Source organism: Macaca mulatta, chromosome 4 (assembly GCF_049350105.2).
Source record: "Macaca mulatta isolate MMU2019108-1 chromosome 4, T2T-MMU8v2.0, whole genome shotgun sequence".
Lineage (NCBI taxonomy): Eukaryota > Metazoa > Chordata > Mammalia > Primates > Cercopithecidae > Macaca > Macaca mulatta.
In genome coordinates this window covers 175,159,007-175,173,721 of record NC_133409.1, presented here as the reverse complement: position 1 = coordinate 175,173,721, position 14,715 = coordinate 175,159,007, and the positions used below count along the sequence as shown (strand labels likewise).

The 14,715-nt window shown below is 38.4% G+C and overlaps 1 protein-coding gene across 3 annotated transcripts in view; it reads right to left on the bottom strand.

The window, feature by feature from the left end:
• Positions 1-690: 690 nt before the first annotated feature.
• BLOC1S5 (biogenesis of lysosomal organelles complex 1 subunit 5) overlaps positions 691-14,715 on the bottom strand; it is a 66,332-nt gene continuing 52,307 nt past the window's right edge. For 2 of the 3 annotated variants that reach the window (XM_015135443.3, XM_015135444.3), the window contains 2 exons: positions 13,482-13,540; positions 691-2,549 (listed from right to left, as the gene is read on the bottom strand). In XM_015135443.3, the coding sequence (XP_014990929.2) occupies positions 2,370-2,549; positions 13,482-13,540 (239 nt within the window). In that variant the 3' untranslated portion in view covers positions 691-2,369. 3 annotated transcript variants of the gene reach the window in all.

Below are 14,715 nucleotides of genomic sequence, written 5' to 3'. Positions count from 1 at the left end.
AAAAAAAAAGGAAAGGAATGTTACAAATTATGCAGTTATTAAAATTATTTTTTACATGTAAATAAAATACATCTTAAAAGTGATTTGGCAACTGGGAAACAGAAGCAGAAGTGTTCACCACTAAAAATATCAAAAGGAAGGTAAATAAACCAACTCTTATAGAAGCTATGCTGAATAGTTAAAAATGTTACTAATGTCTAAAGCTCAAAAAGCCCATCATTTCATTTTGGTTTAGGAAGTCCCTTAGGTATTTATGGAATATGTACAAACTTATAAGGTAAAGTATTATTCACATGAGATGAACACAAACTATCAGAAATCTTTGCTATACAAGCTGGGTAGCCACAGTTAAGAATATATTCCCCTCACACATACAATCTTAATTTCTTGGTTACAGCATTCGTTCAATGATGTGTTGGCAATTAATCGCATTCCAAAAAGTGTCCACGGTACAAAGGGAATTTTCATTTAAGGCTCCCCTCCCTTTTCATGTGTGGGATATTTTTAGAAGTATTTTTTTTTCCATCCACTGAAAGAGAATTAAGAAAATTCCAACATGCCTTGGTGTCAGCAAGTGTGCTTTTTAGTCCAGGTACCAGCAAATGATTGATGAGCCTGTCAAGCCTACAGTAGCGGATAGAGAAAGTTGGCAGAAGTTCAGTGTTACTGAAAAAAAATCTCAAATACTTATTTCATCTCCTCTATTAAGTTTAATCACATTTTCAACATGCAGCCAAGAATGAAGCTTTGACAGTAAGCCATACATTTACACAGGCAGGCATTGTCAATTTTCTGCAGTCGCCACACTGAGATAACACAAGAGAGCTGGATATTTTCTTTCGTGTGCCTTTCTTTACTAAAGAGCAATAAAAAATATGTGAAAGATTTATCCATACCTCAAATTCGTTTACCATAAATCTCTTGAAATTATTGCATTTGCTTTTGCTTGGTTTATGGCAAATAAAAAATCAACTTAGTTCTTCAGTTAGATTTTTTTTTTTTTTTGAGACAGAGTCTCACTCTGTCACCCAAGCTGGAGTGCAGCGGTGCCATCTCAGCTCACTGCAACCTCCACCTCCCAAGTTCAGGTGATTTCCGTGCCTCAGCCTCCTGAGCAGCTGGGATTACAGCGTGCACCACCACGCTGGGCTAATTTTTGTATTTTTAGTAGAGACAGGGTTTCACCATGTTGGCCAGGCTGGGCTTGAACTCCTGGTCCTCAAATGATCCGCCTGCCTCGGCCTCCCAAAGTGTTGAGATTACAGGTGTGAGCCACTGCACCCAGCCTCAAATTAGATTGTTAAATGCAGGTTTTTAAAGATCACAGTGATGACAGAACTGGTACATGTTTCATCATAATATACCTGCTTATGAGAACAGACATTAGCACTAAAAAGGATTTACATTTAACATGGACCATTTGCCATGTGGGCAAACACTTCTGGTTCATTCAAAGCCAGGAACTTTATATGGTTCCAGAGGGACTCCCTGGCAGATTTTGTTGATTACTCCACTAAACAGTCGAAACATGTATAGATATTATTTATCTTATAAAGCTTACCCACAGCAAAACAGACACAAAAATGAGGTAAATACTATGGGCAAGATTATAGTTCTTGGAAAAACTAAATGTCAAAATATATTTTTGGTAAGCTGTTCTTACTAAGCATGATGTAAAAGCTGAAAATAGTTAAGTGTTGGAAGGCCACAAAACTTAACATGTGTCTTCTCATCCACGGAAGCCCGTGGCATTACGCTGCACTGTAAAATGAGCAACGCTTCCCAAGAGGCAGTTCCAATACCAACATGGCCATCTTTGCCGCAGTAGGGACAATGTTGTCACTCCCACCTCTCTGAAATGTGAGCTCTGCTCCAAGGACAGTTGGGTTTTTTTTTTTTTTTTTGGTCTGCATTACTCATGCAGTTACACTTTGTACGTTCTTTCAACAGCCAAGGAGGCTGTGACAGCTAGCTTCTATACCTGCCCATTAAGCCACAACAATAAACAATTGTTAACCCTATATAGAAATGAATTAAATGATCTTTTTAAGAAGTCTATACCTACAGTTCTCTGAGCTAATCAATGGAAAAGATGATCAATTCTGACTAACAAAGAGTACATTTATTCCATTGTCCTTCCTACTTCTCTTCATTCAAATAATCATATAGGCACTTAAAGCTGGAAAGATGTAGCACCTTTCTTTAAACGTCCAATCAGAATGCCAGTAGAAGCTTCTTTCTTCTGATACAAGAGTGCTACTGAATATATTGCTAAGCTTGAAGCAGAGGCTAAATGGTTTGGTGGGAATATTTTTCAGGAGAGAGGTGAATATATTCACATTAGTTTGTGATTGTTGTGGTTCAAGTTCTTAAAAAGTTGAAAATTTCGCTAGGTCCTTCTCCATCTCAGCATATTGTGCTTTAAGCCTCCCCATGGCTTTTCTGTGCTCTTCATCCACTTCAGCCCTTTTGTTGGGTTGCTGCTTCATGAAGTCGTCCCACTGGAGCGTATGCTGTTTCTCACTAGCTACTAAGTGGTCACTATGAATCTGAGAAAAGAAATTAGAAAGTCACATGACATTTTCCAGACAATAATTTCATAACATTATCTCTTGATATTTGGTTACCGTAACAATCAGCTGGGAAGTCACAAGGAAAAAGTGTTATAATATCCAAAAAAAGATGACACATTAGAGACATCTAAGGCTTCTCTCATTAAAATTAAACATGGATATTCTCATTTCCTAAATTTTAAAAGCAGGCTGGGCACAGTGGCTCACGCCTGTAATCCCAGCATTCTAGGAGGCCAAGGCGGGTGGATCACCTGAGGTAAGGAGTTTGAGACCAGCCTAGCCAACAAGGCAAAACTCCGTCTCTACTAAAAATACAAAAATTAGCTGGGTGTGGTGGCACATGGCTGTAGTCCCAGCTACCTGGGAGGCTGAGGCGTAAGAATCGCTTGAACCCAGAAGGCAGAGGTTGCAGTGAGCTGAGATGGCACCACTGCACTCTAGCCTGGGTGACAGAGTGAGACTCCGTCTCAAAAAAAAAAAAAAAAAAAAAAATTTTTTTTAAAGCGTATAGTATAAAACGATAAAATCAAACACAATCCAAGTATTTTTTCATATTTCTATTTCTCCTCAAATACCATTTCACTGCAGATATTTTAAAACCAATTTTAAAAAATACATGCTAAAAGAATCATTGCTATAAGAAGTCAAAATGTCTGTCTTACATAAAATATTTTTAAGTGCATTAAAAAGAATCATAAATTATTAGTCACTAGAGAAGAACTCGAGAAATCTCTTCTGGGCTGGGCACAGTGGCTCGCGCCTGTAATCCCAGCACTTTGGGAAGCTGAGGTGGGCAGATCACCTGAGGTCAGGAGTTCAAGACCAGCCTGGCCAACATGGCAGAACCCTGTCTCTACTAAAAATATAAAAATTAGCCGGTGTGGTGGCGTGCACCTGTGATCCCAGCTACTCGGGAAACTGAGGCAGGAGAACTGCTTAAACCCAGGAGACAGAGGTTGCAGTGCGATGAGATCACGCCACTGCACTCCAGTTCCCCTTCCCAACCAGTGACAAAGTGAGACTCCCTCTCAAAAAAAAAAGAAAGAAAGAAATCTCCCCTGGGTCAGTTCTAGTCCTTAAAGCAAATCAACATCTCAAACATCTGCGTCAAATATCTCAGTTCTTGAGATGTTCCTTAATACTGCTATATAAGGATGAAAGGTGTTTTGTTTTTCTTTCTAGCACCACAGTAATACAGATAAAATGCTGTATAAATAAAAAAGGTATAAATTTAGTTTTCTCCCTCCTTCCAAAGTATAATTTCAATTATTAACTTTGAATACGTACAACAAAAATTTAATAGAGAGTATGAAAAAATAACTTTACATCCCTATTTCAACTATTCTACATGTATGTCATTAGCAGTTAAGTTCTGATACAGATTAGGTTCTATTAAACAAACAAAAACTGGGATATGCAAACTATAAAAACATACAAGGTCGAATTGCTTGAACCCGGGAGGCGGAGGTTGCAGTGAGCCAAGACTGCACCATTGCACTCCAGCCTGGGTGACAGAGCGAGACTCTGTCTCAAAAACAAAAACAAAACACACACACACACACACACACACACACCCCAACAAAGCACCCAAAGTCACTGTTAATTCTGGCATATTAATTCCAGCACTTGAATGAAAAAGGGACACGCAGCGTACTCAGATGCTGGTTAACTCAGATGTCAGCCACCAGAAAAACAGCTACTAGGAAAAAGAAACCATCTTCAGGCTGTTCATCATGTTCTTGCTGTTCTATTTTCTCTCTCATTCGGGTCAGGACCACAAACAGGATGAAGGGCTGAATAAACCAATGTGCTCTAAGTACCCATAAAATGCAAATTTCTGCTAGTTGTTTTGCATAGCTACTTCTAAAAGCCTCTCCTTTAAGATGACATTATTCTCATTTTACAGACAAAGAAATTAAGGCTTAAGGACACTTTTATCCTCCATGGTCACTCACCTAATAGCTTGGTTGTAGATTCAAATTTAGTTCTTTCTGATACCCAAACCTACGCCTTTTCTATCACAGAGTACAAATCAGATCTTTCTAGAGGAAGTTTTACGTAGGTAGCTAAAAATCTCTTTCACAAGACAAACGCTCTTGTCCGAGCCTTTTTGCTAGGCTGATCTGAAGCTCCTCAGCACCAAGACTGTTCAACTTCAGACTCACGTCAACTTCTTTCCAATTGAAAATTCTTGGTCAAACATTCCTCTAAAATGTTTGACTGTTCCTTTACAGTCAAACATTGCTCTAAAATATGTCCCACAGACACTTGGGATCTGAACAGATATTACAGTCGTAGGGAGAGAGGATTAGGGAGGGGTTTACTCATCCAAAAAATTTGTTAAACAGGTTAAACAAAATGCAAAGAATTATTTTAACTTTTCAGCCTTATAGATTATAACTCTCCAAAAGATGCATGAAGAGTTTATCGAACTATTCTGATGGAACTTTAGGAAAAAACTGTTACAGTCTAAGAGAAAAGCCACAGTCACACTAGAAAAAGAAAAAATGCAGATAAACTTCATCAAAATGATATTTAGCTTTAGTTGTGTTTTAATAAACACAGAGAATATTAAACATGCATACTCAGATGTTATTTAATTTGTTCATTTCTTTGTAAATGAAAAGTCATCACTGGCTCAGCTGACCCTGTGATGTGAACCACAAGGCAAGAGCCCGTGTTCCCCTTCCCAACCAGAATGCATTTTATCCAGTACAGCCCAATAAAGAAAAATGTAGCTTTGGCAGGCATATAAACCTCGCTTCAAATTCTGGTCTACCTGTCACTAGTTGCATGATGCTGAGCAACTTAGTTTCTTTAACTTTAAAATGAGGAAAATAAATACTCCGCATCCATAAATAATACTTATAAAGACTAGAGGTAGAACATGTCAAGTTCCTAGTTCAGTGCCTGAGGAACTTAATAAAAGGTAAATATTATACAAATCACAAGCAAAGCATCTAGAAGGCAGATCACTCTACTTTTATCCCCCTGCCATTTCAGTTTTTGTTCTTTAATTTTAATAATTTTAGCAACAGATTATTGTAATAATTCAAACAATATAGACAACTCAAGAGCAACAGACTTTCCCCTCCATTCCTATATTCAATTTAATCCTCGATGTAGCCATTATTAACCATTTGGCTACAAGAACAGTCTTTAAGATACTGCAATATATTAGTGAATAAGATACTGCCAAAGATCAGTATTTCTATTGTGTAGTTTCAGAATATTATGAATAAAGATAAACATATTCAAGTAGCCTGTTCATATCAGGCATATCGCTTATTGGCCTTGTAGGCCGAGTGAAAATAAGCTAAAAGATGACAATCGCCAAATCCAAATAAAAATCTAGTTTTGCTTCCTCATCAAGAAGTTCTTACAGTCACTCCATGCTATCGTTTCCTAGTTGCCCAGGCTGGAGTGCAGTGGCACAATCTTAGCTCACTGCAACCTCTGCCTCCCGGGTTCGAGCGATTCTCCTGCCTCAGCCTCCCAAATAGCTGGGATTACAGGCGCCCACCACCACACCAGGCTAATTCTTGTATTTTTAGTAGAGACAAGGTTTCACCACGTTGGCCAGGCTGGTCTGGAACTCCTGACCTCAGGTGATCCGCCCACCTCTGCCTCCCAAAGTGCTGGGATTACAGTCATGAGCCACCGCGTCCGGCCCATTCTTACATTTTTTACAACAATTAGTAAAGAAAAAAAGGGGGAGGGTCACCTATACATTCATGTATTGACAATACTGCGATCTTTACATACAAATAAAACCCAGCTACCTGGAAATAACATTTATCTGAAACTTAGTTGAGAACGTGGTAAGACCTTTAAGTCATCCAAAAGATACTACAAAGTCCATTTACAAATATTGCAGGGCTCATGAAAAGCTCTTCTGATTCTGTGCCTATTTGACCTACATTATATACAATTCTAACCAGCTTAGTTAACTGGTTTCTAAGACAACACCCTATCAAAAAATCACAAGTTAGAAAATGAAAAGGCTGATAAACGAGGGAAGAATAACAGGCATCAGCCTTATAGCAAAAGAGGAGGCAGATAAAAAACTTAAAACACGCAGTATCTGAGGGCGGCTGCTACAGAAACACAGCACAGTATCTCTCTTTCTTCTTCCCTAATGACATCACCATATTCACCATTATATAAAGTCGGATATTCTCAATAATGCCTGATTCCTACAAAATTATTCTGTAACATTTAATAAATTTTTTAAAAAACATAAAAGTATAGAATATCTTTTTTAAGATTTCCATCCAAAGTCATCAAAGTTCATGGTGACAGATGACAAGAAGACCCATCGAGACATGGAGACCTACAACATCTCCATTAAGGAGATGCCCCTCAATGTTGCTGACCTTGTCTGAGAGGCTGTCCTGCTACCTGGCCCCAGCTAGGGGCAGAGGAGCAGCAGGCGTGTGAGGATGGCATGGACATCTTGTCACTTTTTTCTCTGTACAAATACCACTTCCTGAGGCAAAAGAAGTTAACTGTGAACACGTCAGACACCCTTTTCTTTGGGGTAGGCTCTTGCCCTAGGGGCCATTTCTTCTCCCCCAAAACACTAATTCATTTCCCTAAGCTAGTTACCTCCAGATTCCAGAGGCTCTCCCCACCCCAGCTGAGTTTCTCTGGATATCATTCAAGGGACTATGTCACTGAACTTCATTTGCTGGAACAAATCTGGAGGGAGAGCTCATAAAACTCCTGAGTGAGGCTGCCCAGGGGATTGTCCCCATGTAGGGGAAGCAGAGGAGAGAAAATGGTAGCCATTTTTACATTGACATTGTTTTGTATAGTGTTTATTGATTCAAGAAACATAAAATTCTGAATAAAATGACTTGGAAACTGCTCCTTAAAAATAAAATAAATCAGAAAAACAACAAAAAAAGTGGTTAAAGTTATAAGAACATTGTGCTTAAAGAATATAAAAACCTTGGTTTTTACATAGAATTACCATACAAAGCAGCAATTCCACTATTGGGCATATATCCAAAAAAATTAAAAGTAGGAACTTGAACAGCTATTTGTATACCCACATTTACAGCAATGTTATGCATAATAGCTAAAGGTGGGAGAACCTAAATGTCCATAGACAAATGAACAGATAAACAGAATGTAGTCTACACATACAATGGAATATTATTCAGCCTTAAAAAAGAAGGAAATTCTGACACATGCTACAGCATGGACGAATCTCGACGACATCACACTAAAGAAATAGGCCAGTCACAAAAGAGACAAACGTTATATGAGTCTACTTACACGATGAACCTAGAGCAGTCAAATTCATAGAGCTAGAAAGTAGAATGATGGTTTCCAGGGGTGGAGAGAAAGGGGAATGAGGAGTTACTGCTTACTGGGTACAGAGTTTCAGTTTTGAATATGAAAGAGTCCTGTGGGCTGGGTGCGGTGGCTCACGCCTATAATCCCAGCACTTTGGGAAGCTGAGGTGGGTGGATCACCTGAGGTTAGGAGTTCAAGACCAGCCTGGCCAACATGGCAAAGCCCCGTCTCTACTGAAAATACAAAAATTAGCTGGGCATGCTGGGCATGATGGCAGGCGCCTGTTGTCGCAGTTACTTGGTAGGCTGAGGTGGAAGAATCGCTTGAACATGGGAGGTGGAAGTTGCAGTGAGCCGAGATCACGCCCCTGCACTCTACCCTGGGTGACAAAAGCAAAACTCCATCTCAAAAAAATAGCAATAAATAAATTTAGAAAAAAAAGGTTCTGTGGATGGATGGTGGTGATGTTTGAACAACAATGTGAATATAGATAATGCCACTGAAATGTACATTTTAAAATGGTTATGAAGGTAAATGTTATATGAATTCTGCCACAATAAAAAAAAAAAAGTACATCAAGTTTCAGTGGGCTCTTCTTAAATGGAATCAACTGCACTCTTCAAGATAAACTTAGAAAATGCCAACTTTAAAAGAAAATGAAGAGAATTTATTAATAACCTATAACTACACACCAAAAGTAATTAACTATAATGGTGTTATCTCTTTCTACTTAGTAAAATATATACATAAGTTACAACAGAGAAAGAAATAATAATAAACTGGCATGCATGCAGGCACTCACCGCCCTCCACCAATTAAAGATAATTTGAAATAGAAACCAATCCTGAAGACAGGTGTCTAGAACCAGGTATATAAAAGAAGTCTGGATTACGAAATAGAAACACACTTCTGCAGAGATTCGTCTAAGTCAGTGATTTTCAATGGGGGGCAGGGGAGGGCATTTTACACCCCTCTCCCCCAGGAGATTGTTGGTTATCATAACACAGGTTGTGGGAAGGTGCTACTGGCATCTAGTCGATAGAGGTCAAGGATGCTGCTAAACATCCTGCAATGCACAGGACAGCACCCACAATAAGGAATTACCAGGTCCAAATAGTGCTGAGGTTGAGAAACCCTGGTCTACGGGAAAACTCTGAATAATCCAACTAAGGTCTAAAAGGTCTTTTAGAGCATCTGCCAGTAATATACATGCCATTAATTTTATATATGCCTTACAGAGACACAGGAAAAACCATTTCCTTTGGTAAGGAGTGTCAGTATAACAACTGCCAAAAACGATTTTATATAGAACAGTATGTACTGATACGTTACTCTACTTTCAAACTCTATTAAAAACAATGTATAAGCCATTTGAACTTGCTGCTCTCATGAAAGTAATCATAAAGAAGGATAACTGCATCTAATAAATATTTGTGGACAAGGTGAATCAAAAGCATTCACATTTACTTCATAATTACTTCCAGTCTGGTTGAACAGGGCTTCAAAAATTGACACCTGTGCATGAACCTAAATTTAAATTATTGACAGATATTATTAACCATCTCATCTCCACCGGTGGCATATTTTTAAGAGCCAGTGAATTTTATAAGCCAATAATATTTTCCTTTCACTATTCTTATTGCTAGTGCCCAAAATGCAACTTTGTACTAGTGGTAGTTTTGAAGACATGTCAAATAACTAGGGAATGTGCATTTATTGTTCTTCTGAATGTACTTTTAGATATCAATTGTGGGAAATATGATTTGTATGAATGACGTTTATCAGTTTACTTCCTACAGAAATCCACAAATTGTCTTGACATAAAAGAATTAATGAATTCAAGATCAGCCTGACCAAGATGGTGAAACCTCGTCTCTACTAAAAATACAAAAATTAGCCACGAGTGGTGGTGTGCGCCCGTAATCCCAGCTACTTGGGAGGCTGAGGCAGGAGAATCGCTTGAACCCAGGAGGCAGAGGTTGCAGTGAGCTGAGATGGCGCCACTGTACTCCAGCCTGGGTAACAGAGTGAGACTCCATCTCAAAAAAAAAAAAAAAAAAAAAGATTTAATGAGTAATGGCAGGAGTCTATTTGATTTCATTACTATTCCCATCTTTGTTCTGAGAACCTTTCAAATATATAAAATGTATGCAATAGTATAACCAAGGGCAACAATTAACATTAGGTTGAAAATGCAGCTAGAGGTCAGGTCTTTTGCTTTGTTTACATTGGCTAGATGAGAAATTAAACTTTACCTTTATGACATATGTGTGTGTGCACACACATGTGTATGTGTGGGGTTTGAAACCTCTACCATGTCACAGTTTCAGAAGAAGCTACATATGGCAGTAAAACAAAAAAGTAAAAGAAAAAAGAAATAAAGACATGACTGAAAGTTTATTGCTCTAATAAAAATGTAAAGAATTTTTACTTTTCTCTGAGCAAAGAAGTACATCTGTTTATGACTTTAAGCTGGTTAATTTATTAAATTATCTTCAGGAAAGAAAATCAGGGTAACAAATCTAAGTCTGCTTACAAACTAAGTCTCACAGACTTACCAACTTCTGGTGAAACAAAGTTTCAGTATATTTTAAAATACTAATTTTTAATATATATTCTATAAAAATTAGTTTTAAAATACCCCTAGACATAATATCTATAAGAAATGTCCTTCAGGCTGGGCACAGTGGCTCATGTCTGTAATTCCAGCACTTTGGGAGACTGAGGCGGGTAGATCATCCGAGGTCAGGAGTTCAAGACCAGCCTGGCCAACATGGCGAAACCCTGTCTCTACTAAAAATACAAAAATTAGCTAGGATTACAGGTGTAATCCCAGCTACTTGGGAAGCTGAGGCAAGAGAACAGTTTAAACCTGGGAGGCGGAGATTGCAGTGAGCCATTGCACCACTACTGCCCTCCAGCCTGGGCGGCGACGGAGTGAGACTTCGTCTCAAAGAAAAGAGAAAAAAAAAAGAAAAAGAAAAAAAGAAGTGTACTTCATATTAAATATTAAAATATTCTTTTTTTTTTTTTGAGATGGAGTTTCACTCTTGTTGCCCAGACTGGAATGCAATGGTGCAAACTTGGCTCACGGCAATCTCCGCCTCCCGGGTTCAAGTGATTCTCCTGCCTCAGCCTCCCCAGTAGCTGGGATTAAACGAGGCATGCACCACCACGTCCAGCTAATTATATATTTTTTAGGAGACACGGGGTTTTTCCATGTTGGTCAGGCTGGTCTCAAACTCCCAACCTCAAGTGATCCGCTCGCCTCAGCCTCCCAAAGTGCTGGGATTACAAGTGTGAGCCACCACGCTCGGCTTAAAATATTCTTATTTCTTGTGGCCAGTGCTTTTTAAACCATGGGATAGACAGCACTTTTTAATTTGCAAAATCATCAATGGGAAGGTTTCTCAAGTGCTTCTTCACAGACTCTAACAGACTATGGCAGGGCTCTTATCCACACAGTGACTGCTCGCATCTTAAACAAATAGTGAGTTGGCAGGAAAAAAATGCTACTCTACATTTTGACAGTGAGATACAATTTTCAAAGTCATTTCAAATAATTTTTATAATGCAATTTACCCTTCGATCTATAAGATAAGTAGAATAGATCATTATTTTGCAGACGAGGAGCTGGAAGCTCAAGGATTTGTCCAAGGGCTTATAGCTAGCTAGTAAAGGGAACCAATACCAGAAATAAAACAAGCCAGGTATTCTTACCCAATCTGGTCATCTTCCTACTATACACAGGGCCAATACACCACATGTAGAAATAGTTCAAAGCGACAAGAGAAACTGTTCAAATTAAAATTTAATTTTCAGTTCCTTCTGCTCAAGAATGACAAAAATTGCCATTTTTCAGAACTATAACTGCTTTGACAATGTCTTAGAAAAACAGACCAATTAATGTGCTGGTGTACACTCACCTGAATCTACTTAAATCATACAGCAACATGTCAGAGAGGTAACATGTAGCATGCGATACGTCTTCATTTTTATTTTGAGAGCCAAGAGAACCGCATGTGTTGAAATGTACAGCCAGTGTTCTATCAGATAGTTATTCGGCTTCTCAAAAAACGGAAAGTTTCTGATGTCCCCACAACAAATTGTTTAATATAGCATTTAAGATCATCCACAATAATCTCTAGAAATGTCCATTTAGACAGTCTCCATACCAGGTCCACGAGACAATATTGACTTCTCACATCTTTCGCCTTTACTTACAATGTATTCCTTGCCCTACAATATCTCTCTTCTCATCTTCCAGTAACTGAATTCCTACCAATCAAGGTCAGGCTTGAATGCCATCGTCTTCCTAATAAATTATACTTTTGCCAAGATCCTAAAAAGTTATTAGTAATGATCACAGTTCTCACTTTATCCTCTATTATTACAGGGTTAGTGCTTTGGGACTCCAAGACTTTTAGCTCCTTAAGTGTAGGAACTGCCCTAAAATTAGCAAAATCCATCATCCCCAGGGCACCTAGCACAGCAGAGGAATTAAAAATGTATCTGCTGTCCAGTCTGTCATGGTCCACTTACGTCCCCCAGCCCTGCCTGCCTTTCCAGCACTCTCTGCACGCTGTGCAAGCACCCCATCCTGACACAAACTTCCCTGACCACAGATCTGCCTTGCCACTTCATCCAGGAGCTCAGCCATGGCCCTGCTTCCCAAATGGCCTGCGGGGTCCCACTATCCTTGGGCAGCATTCCCATCTGTCTTAAATGTCAAGTCCTTTCAATAAAGTGTAAATTAGCAAATTGTTGACTTTTCAAACTTTATATCAACGTTTAGATTTAAGCAGAGGGTACAGAAACTGAAACTCTGAGAAGGCTCATTCCATTATATTTTTATACAGGGACAGATCTGAACTATTATTGTGGATTAACCACAACACATTCCAGATAAATGGAGACAGTAACATTTGTCGATACACACACACAAGCAAAAAGGTATTATTTTCAGAGTGACTTAGTCTTTTCAATGTTTTTTAATAAGTGTAAGATGTATCTTCATTAGTTTAGAGCAATGAGTAAGTTACAAAAACACTTGATGATAATTGCAAGTGAAAAACACCAAATTATCACAGGAACTTAAATTCTTGTGCTATTTTTCCACATCTGAATTTAGTTAACATATAATTCAAATAAGCAAAGCACTGCCCAGCAAATGATTCAAATACTCCTATGGCTATTCATTAAATAACCTATCCACAGGCATGAATGCTTCCTTTTCTAGAAGAAATATACATAATATACTCAATACTTCAGGCTCAGAGGAAAGATTTATATCTCCAATCTGGTGGATATTTGTTGTTACATGTAAAAAGTTCTATTTTCTCTCTCCTCCAGGAGACAAATACCACTTTCAGGGAAAAGATGGAAATGTTGAAAAGGAAAAAAGAGAGTTCTGCAATTTCAATTTATAAAAATATTGATGGTATGACCACGTGACCATACCTTCTCAACACATCTTCAATGAATCAGCCATTTTAAAATATGTAAAAATCACTGCATTCAGAGAATTTTCTGATCAAAAGCAATTGCTAATAATGTAACAAACACCCAAGACTTATATGCCCCGTTATCTAAATGATCTTTTACCTTTTTTCGTTCCTGTTCCCTCTGTTGGAGTCTACAGACTGAATCATTAGCTGCTTGCACTGAAATAAAAAAGACATGGGTTTTCAGTCAGCAGACCGTGTTCAAGGAAACACATACCTGGGGGAGGAGTATGTGTGGAGAGCATGTGGATTGTTTTAGATCTCAAAAAACTATGAGAAAACTGACATTATTTTGGTGGTGGTGAGATGGCCAGAAAGGGAAAGTAAGTTTTGCCAATATATTCAGGATGTCATAATTAGAACAATAATTCTTGAGCTTTGAGCTATAAGCTGAAGGACATTTAAATACTAACTCCAATGACAGACTGTCTACGACCACCTCAGAATTCTCCAAAAAGATATAAAATGCCGATAAATTTATCACAACATTCTGATTATGACGTTACATTGTCTGTCTGTCCCCACCGTTCCCCCTTTGTCTCATTCATACTACTGCTCTCTCACTGCAGTACCTGGTAACTACATGACTTCAACACCTTTCTACTCTTCTTGCCTGTGCTCTCTTGATTTCTAATTTATCTCAGCTGCCACTGCAAGATTCAGCTTCCTCTAGACCATCTCCATTAAGTCATTTCTCTTTCTCAAGAACTAACTGCTAGTAATAATTATTCTAATTATTTATTGAGTATTTACTAAGTGCCAAGATCTATGTATTATCCCTCTTAATCCCACATTCGTATTAGAAAATGATCACTATTCCATTTTACAGATGACAAAACTGAGGTAAAGAGAGGTGAAGCTGTCAATCAAGGAGGTTATATAACTAACAAGTACAGGAAACAGGATTTCAAATCAGATCTTTCTGGCTCTAAAGACTTGGCTCTTACTATCAACACTCTACTGCCTCTTTAATTATTTCATCAGTGAAACCAGTTGTAATTCTTCCCTTATTTAAACCTTTTCATCTGCCAGACGCATTTTTTTCTGTCCATAAATGTTCTCACTTACTTCATCCAAATAAAGACATGTAGTGTGCAGGCTAAGAGTGAGCCTTAGTCAGTCAAATTTGGCACTCAGTTGTGTGAATGATCTTGGGCATGTTTGCTCGCTCAATTATTCATTTGTCAAATGTTTACTGAGCATTTGCTTTGTGCCAGGCACTGTTCTTGTTGGCGCTCCTATCTCTCAGCACCTTAGTTCCTCATCTGTAATATGAACATAATTACTAATGACAGGGCTTCAGAAGTGACATAAAATTTAAATGAGAACACAGT